The sequence below is a fragment of the Tursiops truncatus genome, chromosome 11 (assembly GCF_011762595.2).
Source record: "Tursiops truncatus isolate mTurTru1 chromosome 11, mTurTru1.mat.Y, whole genome shotgun sequence".
Taxonomy (NCBI): Eukaryota; Metazoa; Chordata; class Mammalia; order Artiodactyla; family Delphinidae; genus Tursiops; species Tursiops truncatus.
Window position 1 is genome coordinate 79,085,366 of NC_047044.1, and position 16,907 is coordinate 79,102,272.

Consider the following 16,907-nt stretch of genomic DNA (forward strand, 5'->3'; position numbering starts at 1 on the left):
CCACGGGAAGTACAGCCTTACTCCTTGTACTGAAGGAATCAAAGGAAGAACAGGAGGTGTTGATTGTTCAGCTCCGTATCCACCTGCCACAGGATCTTGACGTCAGCAAATTGCAGAGAATTCCACTCGAAAGCTTTATCCATCTTCAGTGACTTGCAGTTGGGCATGAGTAGGAGAGATACATTAGCTCTGTATGTGTGTGTCTGTGTTTGTGTGTGTTGTGCTGGGGCAGGGCCCAGGCTTTTGAACGACACCACTCAGCCTCAAACTCCAAGAGCATGACACAGAAACTGTGAGCATTTTACTACAGAGCAAGGTAGGAAATCCCTGAATGCGATTTGAAAGCTCCAGGCTACGCTCTTGTTCATCATGAATGCAGAGCTCCCACCTAGGTGACCTCCCAGAGACTTGAACCACATCCACTCTAGGTTATAAGCAGTAGAGGAGGAGGGCATGGCACAAATCATATGGAATGTGCCTCAAGTAGGCCTTTCCTCCAATTTCTCAGAAAAAAATGGAGTGAACAGACGGCCAAGGCCGCTGAAGGGCTAAAGCAACAGCCTCGTCTCTCCCCATTAAAGCCTTTAAAAGCTTAATATAGTTTTCATTTTTTCAGCATTCATTCAAATCTAAAAGTCTCCCACCTTTCCTCCAAATTCCCTCCCCCTTGAATTGGCTGCTCTAGGAGCATCTTCCCTGCTATTACTAGTGGATAATTGCTTAACATTTTCTAGAGGTAATTAACTTTGCCTTTGAAATGAAAGAAATCCCTAAATTGAGCAATACGATGAAAGCCATTCTTTCATGTAATTTAGTCTCATCAGCCAATACCAGCCATTAAGTACATCAATTTCTAGCTCAAAGGCAGTGCTGAAGAATAAGGAGTGGCAATATTTTAAAGAAAAAACTCAAGGTCTTAACACTGTCAATCTCAATTTCTTCACAACAGGGTTCCCGAAGTGACCGCCTGATGGCAAGAGGCCTGTGTTTCTGTTTAAGCTTCACACAGTGACCTTGAGAGAGGGCATCTGTTAGAAGGAATGCATGTCAAGCTGACAGCAAGAAGCTAGGTGTTGCAAGCAAACCTGAAGGCTCTGGAGGTTCACTGGGGACTGAGAATTCTGTGTGAAAACTGCATTTCTATTAACATTTTTAGAAAAACCAGTCTGTCATATTGCAAAGAGCTCTGATATCCTACATAGTTTGTCAATCCCGCCAGCATTTGTGTGCACGCCTGTTTCAGGATTAACTAGATAAGCATCTCCTTTAAGATCATAGGTTCTGGGGTTGGGAGACCCTGCAGACAGCATTTTGTCTCCCATCTCCACCTCAGGTTGTGTCCAACTGATTTCAGACTGATGGATATCAGAATTTTCCTCTGGCCAAAAGAAAGATTTCCAAGATGGAGACTAAACAACATCCCCTGGTATCTTGTTCCAAAGGTTGGGAAAGTTCTGTGCCAGGAAACCACTTTGTGGTTGCATTAGACGCTCTCCGCCGCCCTGCGGTTAGGGGAAGTCAATTTACCGCAGGGCTTTTATCACCCAGCGGCTGCATTTAAGCTTTCTGGGTGACCCTGGCCCACAACCCAAACCAGAGGAAGGCCCTGAGGAGCTTTTTAAGGACCATCCAGAAACCCTCACAGATGCAGGGGATCCATGCCAGATCCGGATCTTCAGAAATAGAGATTAAAAAAAAAAAAAAAAAAAGGTGTGATGATCACTTTGGCGCCCTCTAGGGGCAGCTTATTGCCATCTTGTGATTGTGAAATAGTAAGTTTGGGGGCTTTCAGGTCAGTATAGAGACAAACATCTTGTTAGCTATTTCCTCATATGGCTTACCAGTACCCTTTCCTACATTCTTTTTGTTGATTATTTTACATGACCACAGGATCCCTTTTCTCATGGAAACTTCATCATAAAATCCCGTACCAAAGGGGAAAAAGAAAACCAACAACAACAAAAAAATTAAAGCCAGGGATTTTGATTGTGTCTATCAGTTCTGTTTATTTTGATGCAAGCATTGAAGACAGCTCCTCAGCCATTCTTTTTAAATGTTTCCCATTCACAAACATGTTATTTGAGTTGGTTTTCATCCCCCTTTAACAAACGGGGACCTCTGGCATGATGCATAATATTTAAGAGCACGGAGGTTAGCGTCTGACTGACTGCAATTCCCAGCACCACTACTTAACTGTCTCTGGGTAAAAGCTACTTAACTTCTCTGTGCTTCAGCTTCCGCAAGTGTCACATCACTCAAATACGAGTGTCTTCCTCTTCTGATCGCTATGAATATTAAATGAAATAATGCCTATAAAGCAAGTCATCATCCTTCACCTGACTCCAGTAAGTCTAGGTGCTCAAGGCAGAGAGTGGAGAACACTCAGGGGCCACGTAACGAAAGCACCCGCCTCAAAGGGCGGTTGAAGGTATTAAGTTTAGTTAATGAAGGCAAAACACTGCAATCATGTTTAGCCCCTAGTGAACAACTGAATTTGTTTGCTGTTGTTGTTTTCCTTGTTAATATCTCCATTTTAGTGGAGCAAACCTAAAACATCCAGAGGTTACAAAACATGCTTAGGAAACAGACAGTAAGCAGTGGAGAAAATCCATCTACCTCCATGCTCAGAAATCCATCTACCTCCATGCTCCGTGCTCTCTACCATTATGCCCTCTCTCTGTGCAGTAAGCGTTACTGTCAGTATTACTTTGACAGGAGGAATACGTTTCAAGTAGGCCTGCTGCCACCTTACTGAAGAGAAGTTTCTAATCCATCGGCCTGCGAAGTGTACGTCCTGCAGCATGAACCTACTGACAGACACTAAAAATGCAATCATCTAGCAACCAGTCTTCTGGTGGCCTAGGGCAGAAATCCTGAACATTTTTGTTTTAGAGTAAGAAGTTATTTTCCTGTTGTTAAAATCTTTGAGTTGATCTGGGAGAGGGGAGACGGTTGATAAGGAATTTAAAGAAGGAGTATCGAGAGGAAAGCAGGAACATGTTCTTACGGAGTCTTTTCACCAAGCTGAGCTCTGAGTCAAACACCCTGGCAACTTCGGACCTTTCCCTAGAAACGGTTCCAGGCCACTCCACCTTCTGACTACATCATCAGAGGTGTCTAGCAGAGGACACTCCTGTTCCCCTGAGAAGTGGTTTGAGAACTTTCATTTCTGTTGAACTCGGATAGAGATATTCTATGCTTACCATCATTAGTGTTTCTAATGCAGTTATGATAAATATGCTCCCTGACGGATGGTTTTCTTTTTTCTTTTTCTTTCTTTTTTTTTTTTTTTTTGCGGTACGCGGGCCTCTCACTGCTGCGGCCTCTCCCGTTGCGGAGCACAGGCTCCGGACGCGCAGGCTCAGCGGCCATGGCTCACGGGCCCAGCCGCTCCGCGGCATGTGGGATCCTCCCGGGCCGGGGCACGAACCCGCGTCCCCTGAATCGGCAGGCGGACTCTCAACCACCGCGCCACCAGGGAAGCCCCATGGTTTTCTTTTTCTCCTCCTTTTCCTTTTTCTCCTTCCCTCTCCCCTTCCCTTCCCCCTCCCCCCTCCCCCCCTTTGTCTTCTTATTCTTCTATTGAGATATAATTGACACACTGCACTGTATAAATTTAAGATGTACAGCATAATCATTTCACTTACATACATCATGAAATGAAAACCACAATAAGTTTAGTGAACATTCAGCATCTCATATAGATACAAAATAAAGAAAAATATATTATTTTCCTTGTGATGAGAACTCTTAGGTTCACTTTCTTAACAACTTTCATACATAACATACATCAGTGTTAATTATATTCATGTTGTACATTACATCCCTAGTACTCATTTATCTTGTATCTGGACGTTTGTGCCTCCTGACTGCCTTCATCCAATTCCCCCTCTCCTCACCCCCGCCTCTGGTAACCACAAATCTGATCTCTTTTTCTGTGAGTGTATTTGTTTGTTTTTGAAGTATAACTGACCTACAACACTATGTTAGTTCCTGGTGCACAACACAGTGATTCAATGTTATTTCTATACATTTCAGAAAGGATCACCACTATGTCTAGTTACCATCTGCCTGGTTTTCTCCACTATCTTTGTCAGCATTTTACCAGCTTTGCTCTCTAAGCTGCTAAACCTCAGAGCCTTCTCTAGTCAAGGATTTCCCATTGATTTTAGTTTCCAGAAATAGATTTCCAATGGGGCAATGAAACACTTATCACTAGATCATTACCATTGGTGAAAAGTCTCCTGCTATTCTGCTTATAGTCTACAACTGCTGAGGCTGTGGAAACTCAAATCTCTGAGGTCGTCTTATTTTGTCTGAGGGCAGAGATAGTTTGTTGTTTTAGGGAAGGCACTCACTCCTTAGATATTTTCTAGCTATTGGGCAGGAAAAAAAGAACTGTTGGAAATTACTAAGTTTTTCTGATGTTAAGGTGCAAAAAAAAACCTGTACATAAAAGAGGTGCTTTCTTCAGAGATATTGCTGAGATGTATGCTTACCTTTGAGTTCAATTTGGCCATGAGACTTCCTAGAACATTTTTCTACCTTCTATCCCTTATTTAGGCAAGGTGATAAAATACATCATAGGTTAGTTTAATCTTTTTTGCATGCTGTATAAGAAGGAAAGAGGCCCACTAAAGAGAATCACTAATAACAGTACAAGCAATGAGACAACAATGATAATTCCACTTGGCATTTATTTTTATATTGGTGTTTACTATGGAAAGTTCAAGTGTTGTATGTCAGGTCGTAGATGGACTCTCAGGTGTGTTATTGCTCCCATTAACAGATGGAAAAACTGAAATTGTAAAGGTATCTGTCTCATTAAAGGGCTCAGAATAAATAATTCAGTGGACCTTGTTATGCAGTTTGAAGTAAGTAAATGGCTGGGGGCAATCTGGAGAAGCTAGAAGAACTATATGGAAAAGAGAATGGGAATTGAGGTTGGGAGTTGAGAGTGAGGGAGAGTTCTAGAAAATATTAGAGAGTAGTGAGTATGCAAAGTAGTAAAGATAGGGAAGAATGGATTTTTATGTTTTGCTGCTTTTCTATGGCATAAAAATGTACTTCCTCTACCCCAGCCCCACCTTTGACTGCGTCCTGAGAGATAAAGATATGAATTTGTTCAGATTATATGTTCGTTGCTTGTCGGACTGTGTCCTATGTGAGATGGAATCATGATGCTTCCCAGCCTCTTGTCTGTCTGGCACAACCTTGTTCTGTCTCTGAAATGATCCCATGTGTTAGGGTGTTTCAACATGGAAATGCTCTCACCAGAAGCTGAGGAGGAAAGGAAATAGGAACTTTCCTTGAGTCTGGAGGGTTAGAGGAGCGTCCTGTTCAAGGGAAGCAGGACTTGTTAGAACTTTTCCCACCTCCTGCCCTTCACCAGCCCTGTAGCGTCCACTCCAGCTGAGGTTTTCAGAGCCTTACACTTAACCCTGCCCACACAAAGCCTGCACTTACATCTCTATCTCCTGTCTTCCTTTACATACTCCGGGCTGTAATTAACCTCTGTCTTTCAAAAAATCTCTGCCTTCCGCTCTCTGTGTTCCATAAACACTCCCATGCCCTCATGATATCTTAAATACTTCCTAGAGAATCAAGTGTCTCCAAACTTTTCACTTGGTCAACTAGGTGATGATATTGTAACTATTAGAGGCCCTTCAGGATAAGGAACATGTATGGGTGCAGGGAGTGAACTTTTCAGATGTGCAATTTACAGTCCCTCTAAAACATCCAGGAAGAATTGTTCTCCCATTAGAGCCTTTTACTGAGGGATGAAGTTAAAACAGAACAGTCTGGGCTTCAGACACCAGACAAGAATGTGACAGAAGGGGAATACAGTAGCAGCAATGGGCTCCCCCTTTTGACCAGCCAAGAAGAAGATGTGAAGGGAGGTAGAGTGGCTTCAGGGAGAAAAGGGAGTTTGTGACCCCAGCATCTTTGCTTTAAGAATGAAACCTTGCTCCCAAACATTTTCTCCATGCTGCTTAAAAGTCTACCAATTAGATTAATTTGAGTTAATATTCAAATATCTCAAAATGAGACCATCGTTCTTTCATCTCTTCCTGTAAGTTGGTTTCATAAACACTTGTTTCCTTCCTTGCTTTATCAAGGTTTCTAAGAGGGTGAAACAGAACCACACTCTTGGGACCCTAGATTATAAGACCAACACAACAGTGGTGGGGTGAACAATCACTGAACAGAAAAAGATGCTGATAACTTTTGTTCTGGTATCAACCCAGAGCCACGAGGCCAAAGGAAGGCCAGGCCACTGATGTGAACCTTGCATCTGAGCCCTGTTTTCAGGCATTACCTCCAGGGTTTCCAAGGTTCCAGACTTGTGTTCTCTTACTGTAGAGTCCCTAGCTGTGGGCTCCAAGTTAGTCCTAGACGTTGGCAAAAACAATACAAATGCCATGTGTGTCCCCCTATTTATCCTGGGGGCTGTTTTCAAATTTAATCCAGCTCACTATGGCCCCAGGAAGCATTCTGTTCTCTCTCCCATCTTCAAGGTCAAGAACTTGAGTCCTGATTGTTGAGAAAAGCCAGACTTCTCCTAGGAAAGAAACATCTTTGTTAGAGAAGTCTGTGTCAGATTATTTTGTCTGTTAACAGCAGAACCAGAAGATAATGAGGACTATTTGAAAGAGAGTAGCATTGACAAACGGTACACATTTTTGAACTCATGTCAAAGTACAAACTCCTATTTCATTTCGTTTTCTAAGGCTCTGAATAACTTATAGACAATTTAATTGCCTGTATTTGGAATAGGGAATTCCTAAAATGCTGAGTATAATATTTGGATTTAAAGAAAAAGACACCATAATAGAGGCCATTGTTCAAGTAAGTAGAGACAGGTTCATGTATTTCAAACGTTGGATAAAATATAAAGAAGATCATTGAGCTCTAATTTGAAAGAATTCCACTGAAAGCCCCAGAAAACAATCCACTGTGAGAATATGAGACAGAATTATAATATTTACTGGACAATTGTTTGCTAAGAAGCATTTATTTTATATCACTTTTTAACAAGACCAAACTGTCAAACTGTTTAAAATTCCATTGGAAAAATGTGAATTATCACAAAATTGTTTACTTTTTTATCCTTTCATGTATATTGGATTACTCATGGAAGACAATGGAAAGAATCTGAGAAATCCTAGTTTTAGGAGTAACTCAGACTGCATTTCAGAAATATTATAGACTGTGTAAACCAATGCGACTTTTGGACATGTATTAACATAGCTGCAATACTATTGGTGCTGTGTAAGGCACAAAGAAATGAAAAACTCCAGCATTATCAGCAGAGATGATCCTTTGGAAGATGATGGTGCAAGTTAAACATTCTTCCCGTACATATAGTGATCATAGGAAAAAAAGAATCATCTTTATCTTGTTTTGCTAAATACCATTAGCTCCAGCAGCTATGATTCATAACTCATCCAAATAATACAGGTCCTTTTAAACGGGCTCTGGAATTATGGAATTATCACCTATGAAGGTATTGCAATCATATATATCCTAGATCATTCACCGAACATACATCCATGTAAAATCATGTTTAGAACAAGGCTGAATTTTCTTGGTATTAAAATCACTTTTGATTATTCATTCTAATACCAAATGGGCATTTCCACCTTTTTCTATATCTGAGTTTCAGAGACATAGATAACTTACAATGATGCAACAGTTCTTAGCTGCATGAGGATCACCTGGAGGGCTTGTCACAGCAGATGGCTGGGCCCGCCTCCAAGTTTCTGAGTCAGTACAACTAAGGTGGGGCAGAGAATGTGCTTCTAACAAGTTCCATGGGATGCTGATGCTGCATTCCTGGGAACCACACTTTGAGTACCACTGCAATAAAGGAATCTGGGTAGCAGAGCTAAAAGCAACTTTAGGAAAAAAGTCTTTATGTATGGGTCTGGCTGGTATTGTAGAAAATGAAAAGAAATCCAAGCTTTCCCCTAAAGGCCCAGCCTCTCTGTGGCCTCCACCTCCACACAGAGCCCTCTGCCTCCTGTTTTTCCAGTTCTGTCTTTCCTACCTCCAGTTCTCAAAAGTGCTTGCATATCTTGCTACCTTAATTTACCCTAAAATGTAACTTAATCACAGCAGTTAGTCCTCTCAGAGACCTTTGCATTTTGAAGTGGATCAAAACTGTAAACACAATAAATGAAATCTGAACAATGAAAAGGCATTAATTTTAAATGGGAAAAACTTTGTTACATCTTCACTCTCTTGCCTTCATTACACCAGAGTGACCTAAAAGTCAAATCTCTCCATGCTACTTTCTTACTCAAAGTCTTCAATGACTGTCCTTCTCCTACAGGCAAATTTTAAATGCTTAGCCAGACTTCCAGGCCTTTCATTTCAGTTATTATATTGTTCAACTCTGTTTGTTCTTTAAATCTTCTAGCTCATTGGTAAACATTTCTTGTATCTTCTCAGTCTGTGCCTCTGTTCTTTTTCTGAGATCTTGGATCATCTTTACTTTACTATCATTACTCTGAATTCTTTTTCAAGTAGATTGCCTATCTCCATTTCACTTAGTTATTCTTCTTGGGTTTTAACTTGTTCCTTTGCCTGGAACATATTTCTCTGCTGTCTCATTTTGTCTCTCTGTGTTTGTGGTCTCTGTTCTGCAGACTGCAGGACTGTAGTTCCTCCTTGCTTCTGGTGTCTGCCCCCTGGTGGGTGAGATTGGTCCAAGGGCTCGTGCAGGCTTCCTGGTGGGTGGGACTTGTGCCTGCCCACTGGTGGGTAGAACTGGGGTTTGTCCCTCTGGTGGACAGGGCCGTGTCAAGAGGTGTGTTTAGAGGTAGCTGTGGGTTCAGTACGACTTTAGGCAGCTTGTTTGTTGATGCGTGGGGCTGTGTTCCCACCCCATTGGTTGTTTGGCCTGAGGTGTCCCAGCACTGGAGGCTGCAGGCTGTTGGATGGGGCCAGGTCTTGGTGCCAAAATGGCGACCTTCAGGACAGCTCACAGTGATGAGCTCTGGGGTCTCTGCCAATAGTGTCCTTATCCCCACAGTGAGCCACAGCCAACCCTCACCTCCCCAGGAGACCCTCCAAGATCTGCAGGTAGGTCTGGCCCAGTCTCCTACGGAGTCACTGCTTTGCCCTGAGTCCCAGTGCACGTGAAACCTTATGTGCATCCTCCAGGAGTGGAGTCTCTTTTTCCCCCAGTCCTGTGGAACTCCTGCACTCAAGCCCTGCTGTCTTTCAAAACCAAATGCTCTGGGGGCTCCTCCTCCTGATGCCAGACCCCCAGGCTGGGGAGCCTGATGTGGGGCTCAGAACTCTCACTCCTGTGGGAGAACCTCTGTGATATATTTATTTTCCAGTTTGTGGGTCACCCACCCAGTGGGTATGGGATTTGATTATATCGCTAAAGTGCCCCTCCTACCATCTCATTGTGGCTTCTTCTTTGTCTTTGGATGTAGGTTATCTGTTTTTGTAGGTTCCAGTCTTTTTTGTTGATGGTTATTCAGCGGTTAGTTGTGATTTTGGTGTTTTCATGAGTGGAAGTGAGCTCAAGTCCTTCTACTCCACCATCTTGTTCTTGTCTCCTCTCAGGCCTTTCAATATATCCCACTACCTACCTATTCAACCTCATCAGCCACCTCTCCCTCCTTCCACTTTATATACAACAATACTGAACTGTTTCAAATTCTCTGAAAATGTCCTATTCTCAGGATCAGCTACATAATTTCTAGGCCCCAGTAAAATATAAAATTGCAGGACCCTTTGATCAAAATGCAGTAAAGACTTTCAAGACAACAACAACAGAGCTTTTGTCCAAGTACAGAGGTCTGAGCATGGGGCCCTATGGACTGCAGGTCACATGCCCATGAAGCAACCCTGACTATTCTGGAGACATAATCCCTAAATCCCTTGGCGCTTGTCTTGAGGCATCACAGAGAAACAGCAAAAAGTTTTTATTTCCTTTTGCTCTGAATTAGTATCTTTAGATTTGCTGAACTTCGAATGCAAGAAAGCATGTGAGCATCACCAAGCATTTGTTCATTTTTCAGGAAAGCTCTTGCATAGACAGAGAGCTCAATGTATTACCTTGATCCTGGCACCACTGACTCCCCTTACACCACTGTCATGGTCTCCCCCTCTTTGGTACCTTTGGTACTAGTCCCTCCTCCTGCAATGCCATTCACCTGCTTCTCATCTGATAACCCCCCACTCATGCATCAGCTGCTCAGCCTATGCTCCTCCTGGACTGTGAACCCTCTCCCAACACCCGGGGCACACTCGACACTTGGTGCAGTCTTGACTTGAGAGGTGAGTTCACTGGGTTTTGATCATGTTCACATGAACATCTTATTCACTAGACTCCAGGTGATTCCAGGGCATCGACAGTGCCTTCGTCTCTGTATCTGCAGAATCTAGTACAATGCCTGGATTTCGGGAGGGACTCAAAAATGCTTATTAAATGAAAGGATTGGTGATCACACATTATAACATTTTTCACTAATTCAAAGATAGTTTCTCAGAAGAAAGATAGCTTAAATGTGATTCAGTCTTTTGGAACTACTAGGTGAGGTGGTCAATTTACCTCAGAGAGAGGACACTTTGAGGCAAGAACCAAACTCCTTGGTCTCTCAAACCTAATCTAGGTGGGTGTGACCCCCAGAGATGTGTTCAGTCCTGCTCAGTGGAGGAATCTAACACACGGGAGAGTCTTCAAAAATCATCAAGAATGCCTTTCCTAGACTGGTTTCATGTGGGAACTTTGATTCTTCATTCAAATATCAGCACTTGTTTGAGGCCTACAGTCAGTTTTCCAGGGCTGATGATCTGGTCTGTGGTTGATTTAGGTCCTTTGCCCCTCTTCCTCTTTCATGACTTCTGACATTTCACTGTTGCTCTAGCATGAGTGGGTGGAGAAAAACCTTACGAGCTGAAATTCAAACCAGTAATGTCTACTTTTTGCAAATGCATAGTTCATCTATGAATTTCATGTACTCCACCTCTTCATCCCTGGCTGACATGTAAAATTTGAGCACTGGCAGGATATCTTATTTACTTAGGTATTTTTCTCCAACTTGCATATATATACTCTTTTAGGCATGTTTTTAGACAATAGCCAAGAAACTTTTTTTTTACTATAATCTTTGCAGTTACCTTTTAGCAATTGGTATGTACTTTGTCCTTGCAAACAGTCTAGGACTGAGGCAGCATCTGGTAGGGTTTTTCTGGCCAGGCAAGGAGAAAGAGAGCTAGTTGTTCCTGACTTTCTCCCTAGATTGCTGCTTCTCAGTCTTTCTCTCTTTACCACTGTTTGCTCTCTTGAAGCTGATGGGCTTCCATCCCTCACAATGCCTCCAGCCCTGTGGACATCATGAATGAGCTGGGACAAATGGGTCTGAACCTAAATCTCAAAAGGCAAGAACATCCCCATGTTAGATTCATCTTCAGACAGTTACATCCACCAGCTGCTCTGAAATCAAATCCTGGCTGCCTAAACCAAGCCACTAGTTATGGAGTGACAGGGAGCACATGCAGAAGTCTGCATTGAACCAGGAACCCATCTCAATAGAGTGGTCACTTTGTCCATTGCTTGGATGTGAATGGTTCTGTTCTACTCTGAACCTGTTGGGGTGGACTTTTTATTCCTTTACGCTGAGCTTTGTCACCATGTGTTCCCAATCTGAGCCCTGTTTGCTCAGACTCTTAATTCGTTTAGGAGCCTTGGAAGCTGCTTTTCTAGAGTTAATCTGGACTCGCTGGAAGAGAGTTCAACAGGTTCTATAGTTTATGCCAATCTAATACCTGAACCCGCTCTCTCACTGCCATACCCGGGGTGTGTATTACCTTTCCCTGAATACTACCGAGGATGGAAAATTAACTGCTGTCTGAGGTCACCCACTTAATCCTGAGTAGCTCTTTTAGAAATATCTTCTTTTCATAAACCAGATGTCAGCTAAAGTCAACTCGCCCTTTTAGATTTAAATGAAATTGTTTTGAATTCTCATGCCTTATGAGGTAAGCCATTTAGAGACTTTTTCAAGCTCTGTTAATCTTTGGCATGTGGACAGGAGGTTGTTTACAGTTGTCCTGGCCACCTCTGGCTAAGGCCTGATCACTCCACGTATGGCCCCTCTCTTGTCTATGCCTGGTCTCCCTTCTGTTTTCCCTGTCCCTCCACACCAAGCGGTCACCTTGTTCCTGTTTCAGCATTCCCCTTGAGCCCGTCTCAAACACAAGGCTGTTTAAGTGTGTGCACCACACTGTTATAGGAGAATTGGGGCAACTGTTGGAGATTTTAGAGCAGCAACCAACTTATGATTAAATATTAGACATTCCCAGGCTTGAAAACCTTTCAGCCATCTCATCACCAGGGGCCTCTCTCCCTGGACACCTTTCTCTGTAGCTCCCACCTCCCACCATGCTTGGCCTCTTCTCTTAACTCTTCCCCTTTTCTGTCTAACTTCTTGCTTATATCCCAAATACCAGTTAACTTTCTCTGTAGAGAAACTTGGTGTTGCTTTTGTCTTCTTCAAGACTTGACCTTGGGACCTCCTGTCCCACACCCAGGGCAGTTTATCAATGTGTTTTCCCCAAAATAGCCCTCTCCCTAAAAGTCTTGTGCCAGATGTTACCCTGTCCCCATGTGGTTACCTAAAGCCCAGGTCGGACTCACTGTCGCTTCTATCCAGTTCATTACAACCTGCCCTGTCTTGGCCGACCCTTTGCTCTGGGGACACTGCTGAAGACAGAAAGAACACAGGCTTTGGAGTTAAATCACTTTGAAACCCAGATGTACTACTCATCCGTTTTGTGACACCTTTTCTAGACCACGTTCCTCAGCTCTGAAATGTTGATAATTATATCTTCTAAAGGATTTGTGTGAGAGTTTGACTAGGAATATACCATGTCTGACAGATAGTAGACACCAGAAGTTTTATTTCCTTTTCATAAAATAAAATGGAGAACAGGCTTGAAAATCTCCCAAGCCAATAAAACCATTGAAGTTATGTAAGCAAAATTAAATCTAGCTTGTTTCATGAACATAAGCACAACTTAACTTAGGTTATTTCTTGTAAATGCCACAGATAATCATAAAAGAAATTTAATTCATCTTCCTTAAATGGTGTAAGATAATCACTTTTAACCAATCCTCTGTCATCTGGAAACCACCACTGAAATAACCAATCACTGTGAAGGGAAACACCTTCCTCATTTTCAGTTTATGAGCATCTCATAACCTCATATCTCTGTGCTTCATACCAGTTTGGGGTTTGAAGTACCCCTCATGGTGAACAATTTTTTTCTCACTCAATAAAATAGTCACATCAAGTAAAGCTCTCTAGTTTTCTTTTAACACTTTCCTCTCTGCCAGCCTCAAACTTCAGCACTGATGAGGATGAAACTTCCCCAGCCTGGCTGGATGCCTGTTTACTTCGACCTCTGACCCCTACCTACTTGATATCTCAGCTCGCCTGGACATTGAAGATGGTCCCTGCTTTGGCTGTCATCAGTCAGCCACTCCCACTCCATGCTCCAGATGTCTGGAACTACTCAGTGTTCCCAAACTTACTTTTTCTCATCTCTGGAGTCCTGCGATGCTATTCTCTGCCTTTTCACATGGGCAGCTTCTACTCAGGCTTCACCTAAATATCACCCTCTCTTCCAGAAAACCACCCCTGATTCTCCAAGACTGAGTTGGATGTCACTACTACATTTTCCTCTAGCACCCTGTAAACATCCCCATGATGTCCCCCAGCATAGGGTTTTAAAATCACTGGTTACTTGGCCTCCCTGTAGACTATAAGCTTCCTGAGGCAGAAGTAGACTCTTTTTTTTTTTTTTTTTTTTGCGGTACACGGGCCTCTCACTGCCTTGGCCTCTCCCATTGCGGAGCACAGGCTCCGGACGTGCAGGCCCAGCAGCCATGGCCCACGGGCCCACCCTCTCCGCAGCATGTGGAATCCTCCTGGACCGGGGCACGAACCCGTGTCCCCTGCATTGGCAGGCGGACTCTCAACCACTGCGCCACCAGGGAAGCCCAGAAGTAGACTCTTATCAACGTTTTATCCCTAGGCAGAGGCACATAGCAAGCCTTCAAGAATGTTTGTATTTTCTTTGCTTTAGGAGATAGGTCCAAAAAAATATTGCCACGATTTATGTCAAAGAGTGTTCTGCCTATGTTTTTTTCTAGGAGTTTTATGGTTTCATGTCTTACATTTAGGCCTTTAATCCATTTTGAGCTTTTTTTTTTGTATATGGTGTGAGGAAATGTTCTAATTTCATTCTTTTACATGTAGAAGTCTAGCTTTCCCAGCACCACGTATTGAAGAGACTATCTTTTTTCCATTGTATATTCTTGCCTCCTTTGTCATAGATTAATTGACCATAGGTGAGTGGGTTTATTTCTCAGCTCTCTATTCTGTTCTTTTAATCTATGTGTTTGTTTTGTGCCAGTACCATGCTATTTTGATTACTGTAGCTTTGTAGTATAGTTTGAAGTCAGGGAGAATGATACCTCCAGTTTTGTTCATTTTTCTCAAGATTGCTTTGGCAATTCAGGGTCTTTTGTGGTTCCATATAATTTTTATTATTATTTGTTCTAGTTCTCTGAAAAATGTCATGGATATTTTGATAGGAATTGCATTAAAATCTGTAGATTGCTCTGGATAGTACGGAGAGTATTACACTTAGTGAAATAAGTCAGACAAAGAAAGACAAATACTCTATTACTTACATGTGAAACCTAAAAACTAAAACAAATGAATATGTATAACAAAACAGACTCACAGATATAGAGAATAAACTAGTGGTTATCAGTGTGGAGAGGGGAGGGGTGAGGGGTGAGATAGGGGTAAAGGATTAAGAGATACAAACTACTATGTATAAAATAAATAGGCTACAAGGATACATTGTATAGCACAGGGAAATATAGCCATTATTCTGTAATAACTTTAAATGGAGTAAAATCTAGAAAAATATTGAATCACTAAGTTGTACACCTGAAACTAATGTAATATTATAAATCAACTATACTTCAATTTAAAAAAAATGAATATTTGTAGTTGAATAAATCCATACTGCCTCGCTTCCATGCTGTGTGACTACTCACAGTCCTGACAAGACAGACAATAAGCCTAACCTTTTAATCAGTTGACAACCATCTTTCTTCCCCCTTACCATCACTGCCCCCAACCACATATACATTACCATAAGAATGTATTTCTCTGAGCAGTAAAGATGTAAGATCTATATTTCACTTATCGTTGATAAAAGAAGTTGTATAAAATGGATGAGACATCTAGATAAAGAACAATAAACTGTAAAAATGTTCGGCGAATGAGAGCTCAGATGCTCTAGTTAAATGGCATTTCATAATTGATAGATAACACTGGGAAGAGGGAGAAATATTTAATGAGAGATTGTGGAAAAGGCAAAAGTAAAAACACAATTTGTGAACACAGTGGTTGATGCAAGGGCTTTTCCAGTCCTACAGACAATATAATACCTTACCTTTGTTGTACTCCATGGTTAACCAGTGCTTGCATATGCAGAAGGAAAGAAATTTTCTTCCTGCCTCTCCCTTTGTTTGCCTACCTTGGAAATAGCTTCAGAGATAAGAGACATTCAGTTATGGCTCACAGATATAACTGAGCTGTCCTGCACAAGTAGTTCTTAAAACAAGTCCAGAAATTTCCAAATGGAATTAGAAGCACTGAGATCACCATGAAGATGCAAGAGAGCTAGTCAGAGATGACCAAGAAAGTGTGCTGTCCTCTCATTTGGCATCTCATGAGTAGCTCCTCAGGCCTCCTGAAAGAAAATAAATTAGAGATGCCATGATAGCTGTCACAATCCACATCTCACTAACATGCAATGTTTAAAAATTTTAAGTGAACAAATAAAATACCTTGGAACATATTCTCTGTTTCGGGGCTAAACAATTTCGTTTTAACTATATAAAATTCCAAACCAAAGCCCTTAAGTGTAAACAGTTAGTAGTAAAATTGGTACAAAGTAAAGATGATCATGATTATGATTTATGGATGTACCATATGGATTATCTTAATTGCAAAACTCAGCCTCTGATGTGGTTGGAGTCCCGGGACAGAGGTTAACAGAAAGCACCACTGCCCACTTAGCCAGGCGTACCCTTGCTTCAGACTAGGGCGTACCCTTGCTTCAGACTAGGGCATTCCTTTCGGTGGGGGGAAAGAGCTGTATGATTTCACTGGCATTTCCATATGAGAGATGACGTCTAAGAGAAAGCAAGACATTTGGTTGCTTGGAGGGACTGTTCTATAGATGATTTTAGGCAAGTTATTTGCCTCTGAGGCTCAGATGCTCATTTGCACAGAGGGTAGAAAAATGAATGCAAGTATTAGAAAACAGGTCTGGCTGTTGTAACAGAAGTCAAAATACTTGTGGCTCAAAAGAGGCAGGAGTTTATTTCTCTCTCATGACACCGTCTGACCATAACCAATCTGGACTCCACAGTTTCAGGACCAGGCTCCTCTGGTCCTGTTTTGCATCTTTAACACTCAACTTTCATCTCCGGGCTAAAACTGTCTGTTCCCAACTCCTGCCTTCATGTCTGCTTTGCAGCCAGTTGGAGAGAAGAGGATGAAGCGGGGCATAATCCTTCCCTTTTCAAGGGTGCAAAAGGCACGTCACTTACATCCCTTCTGCTCACATCCCATTGGCACTTAGTCACATGGTCACATCAGTCTGTAAGATGAGCTAGAAGATGGAGTCTTTAGCTGAGGTGCCACATGCCCAGCTAAACTTTAGGACTTTCTTGCTAAGGAAGAAAGGGAGAACTTATACTCAAGGGCAGCTAGCAATTGTCCTTAGCATTTCTTGTGACCTTCTGCTAAAATAATAGGTAAAACGTTTGATACAAAGTCAATGTTAAACAAAAA

The 16,907-nt window shown here is 42.2% G+C and overlaps 1 protein-coding gene across 8 annotated transcripts in view; it reads right to left on the reverse strand.

The window, feature by feature from the left end:
* Window positions 1–3,571: 3,571 nt before the first annotated feature.
* The window catches only part of CCDC91 (coiled-coil domain containing 91), a 417,526-nt gene continuing 404,190 nt past the window's right edge, over window positions 3,572–16,907 (reverse strand). For 6 of the 8 annotated variants that reach the window (XR_012324470.1, XR_012324473.1, XR_012324472.1 and 3 more), the window contains one exon: window positions 12,905–15,798. Coding sequence is in view for 4 of the 8 variants with exons in the window: in XM_073788904.1 (XP_073645005.1) it covers window positions 15,790–15,798 (9 nt within the window). In the remaining 4 variants the exon portion in view is untranslated. Of the gene's footprint in view, window positions 6,563–12,904; window positions 15,799–16,907 lie in introns of those variants that run through there. The other 2 variants (XM_019935888.3, XM_073788901.1) reach the window with 1 other exon arrangement.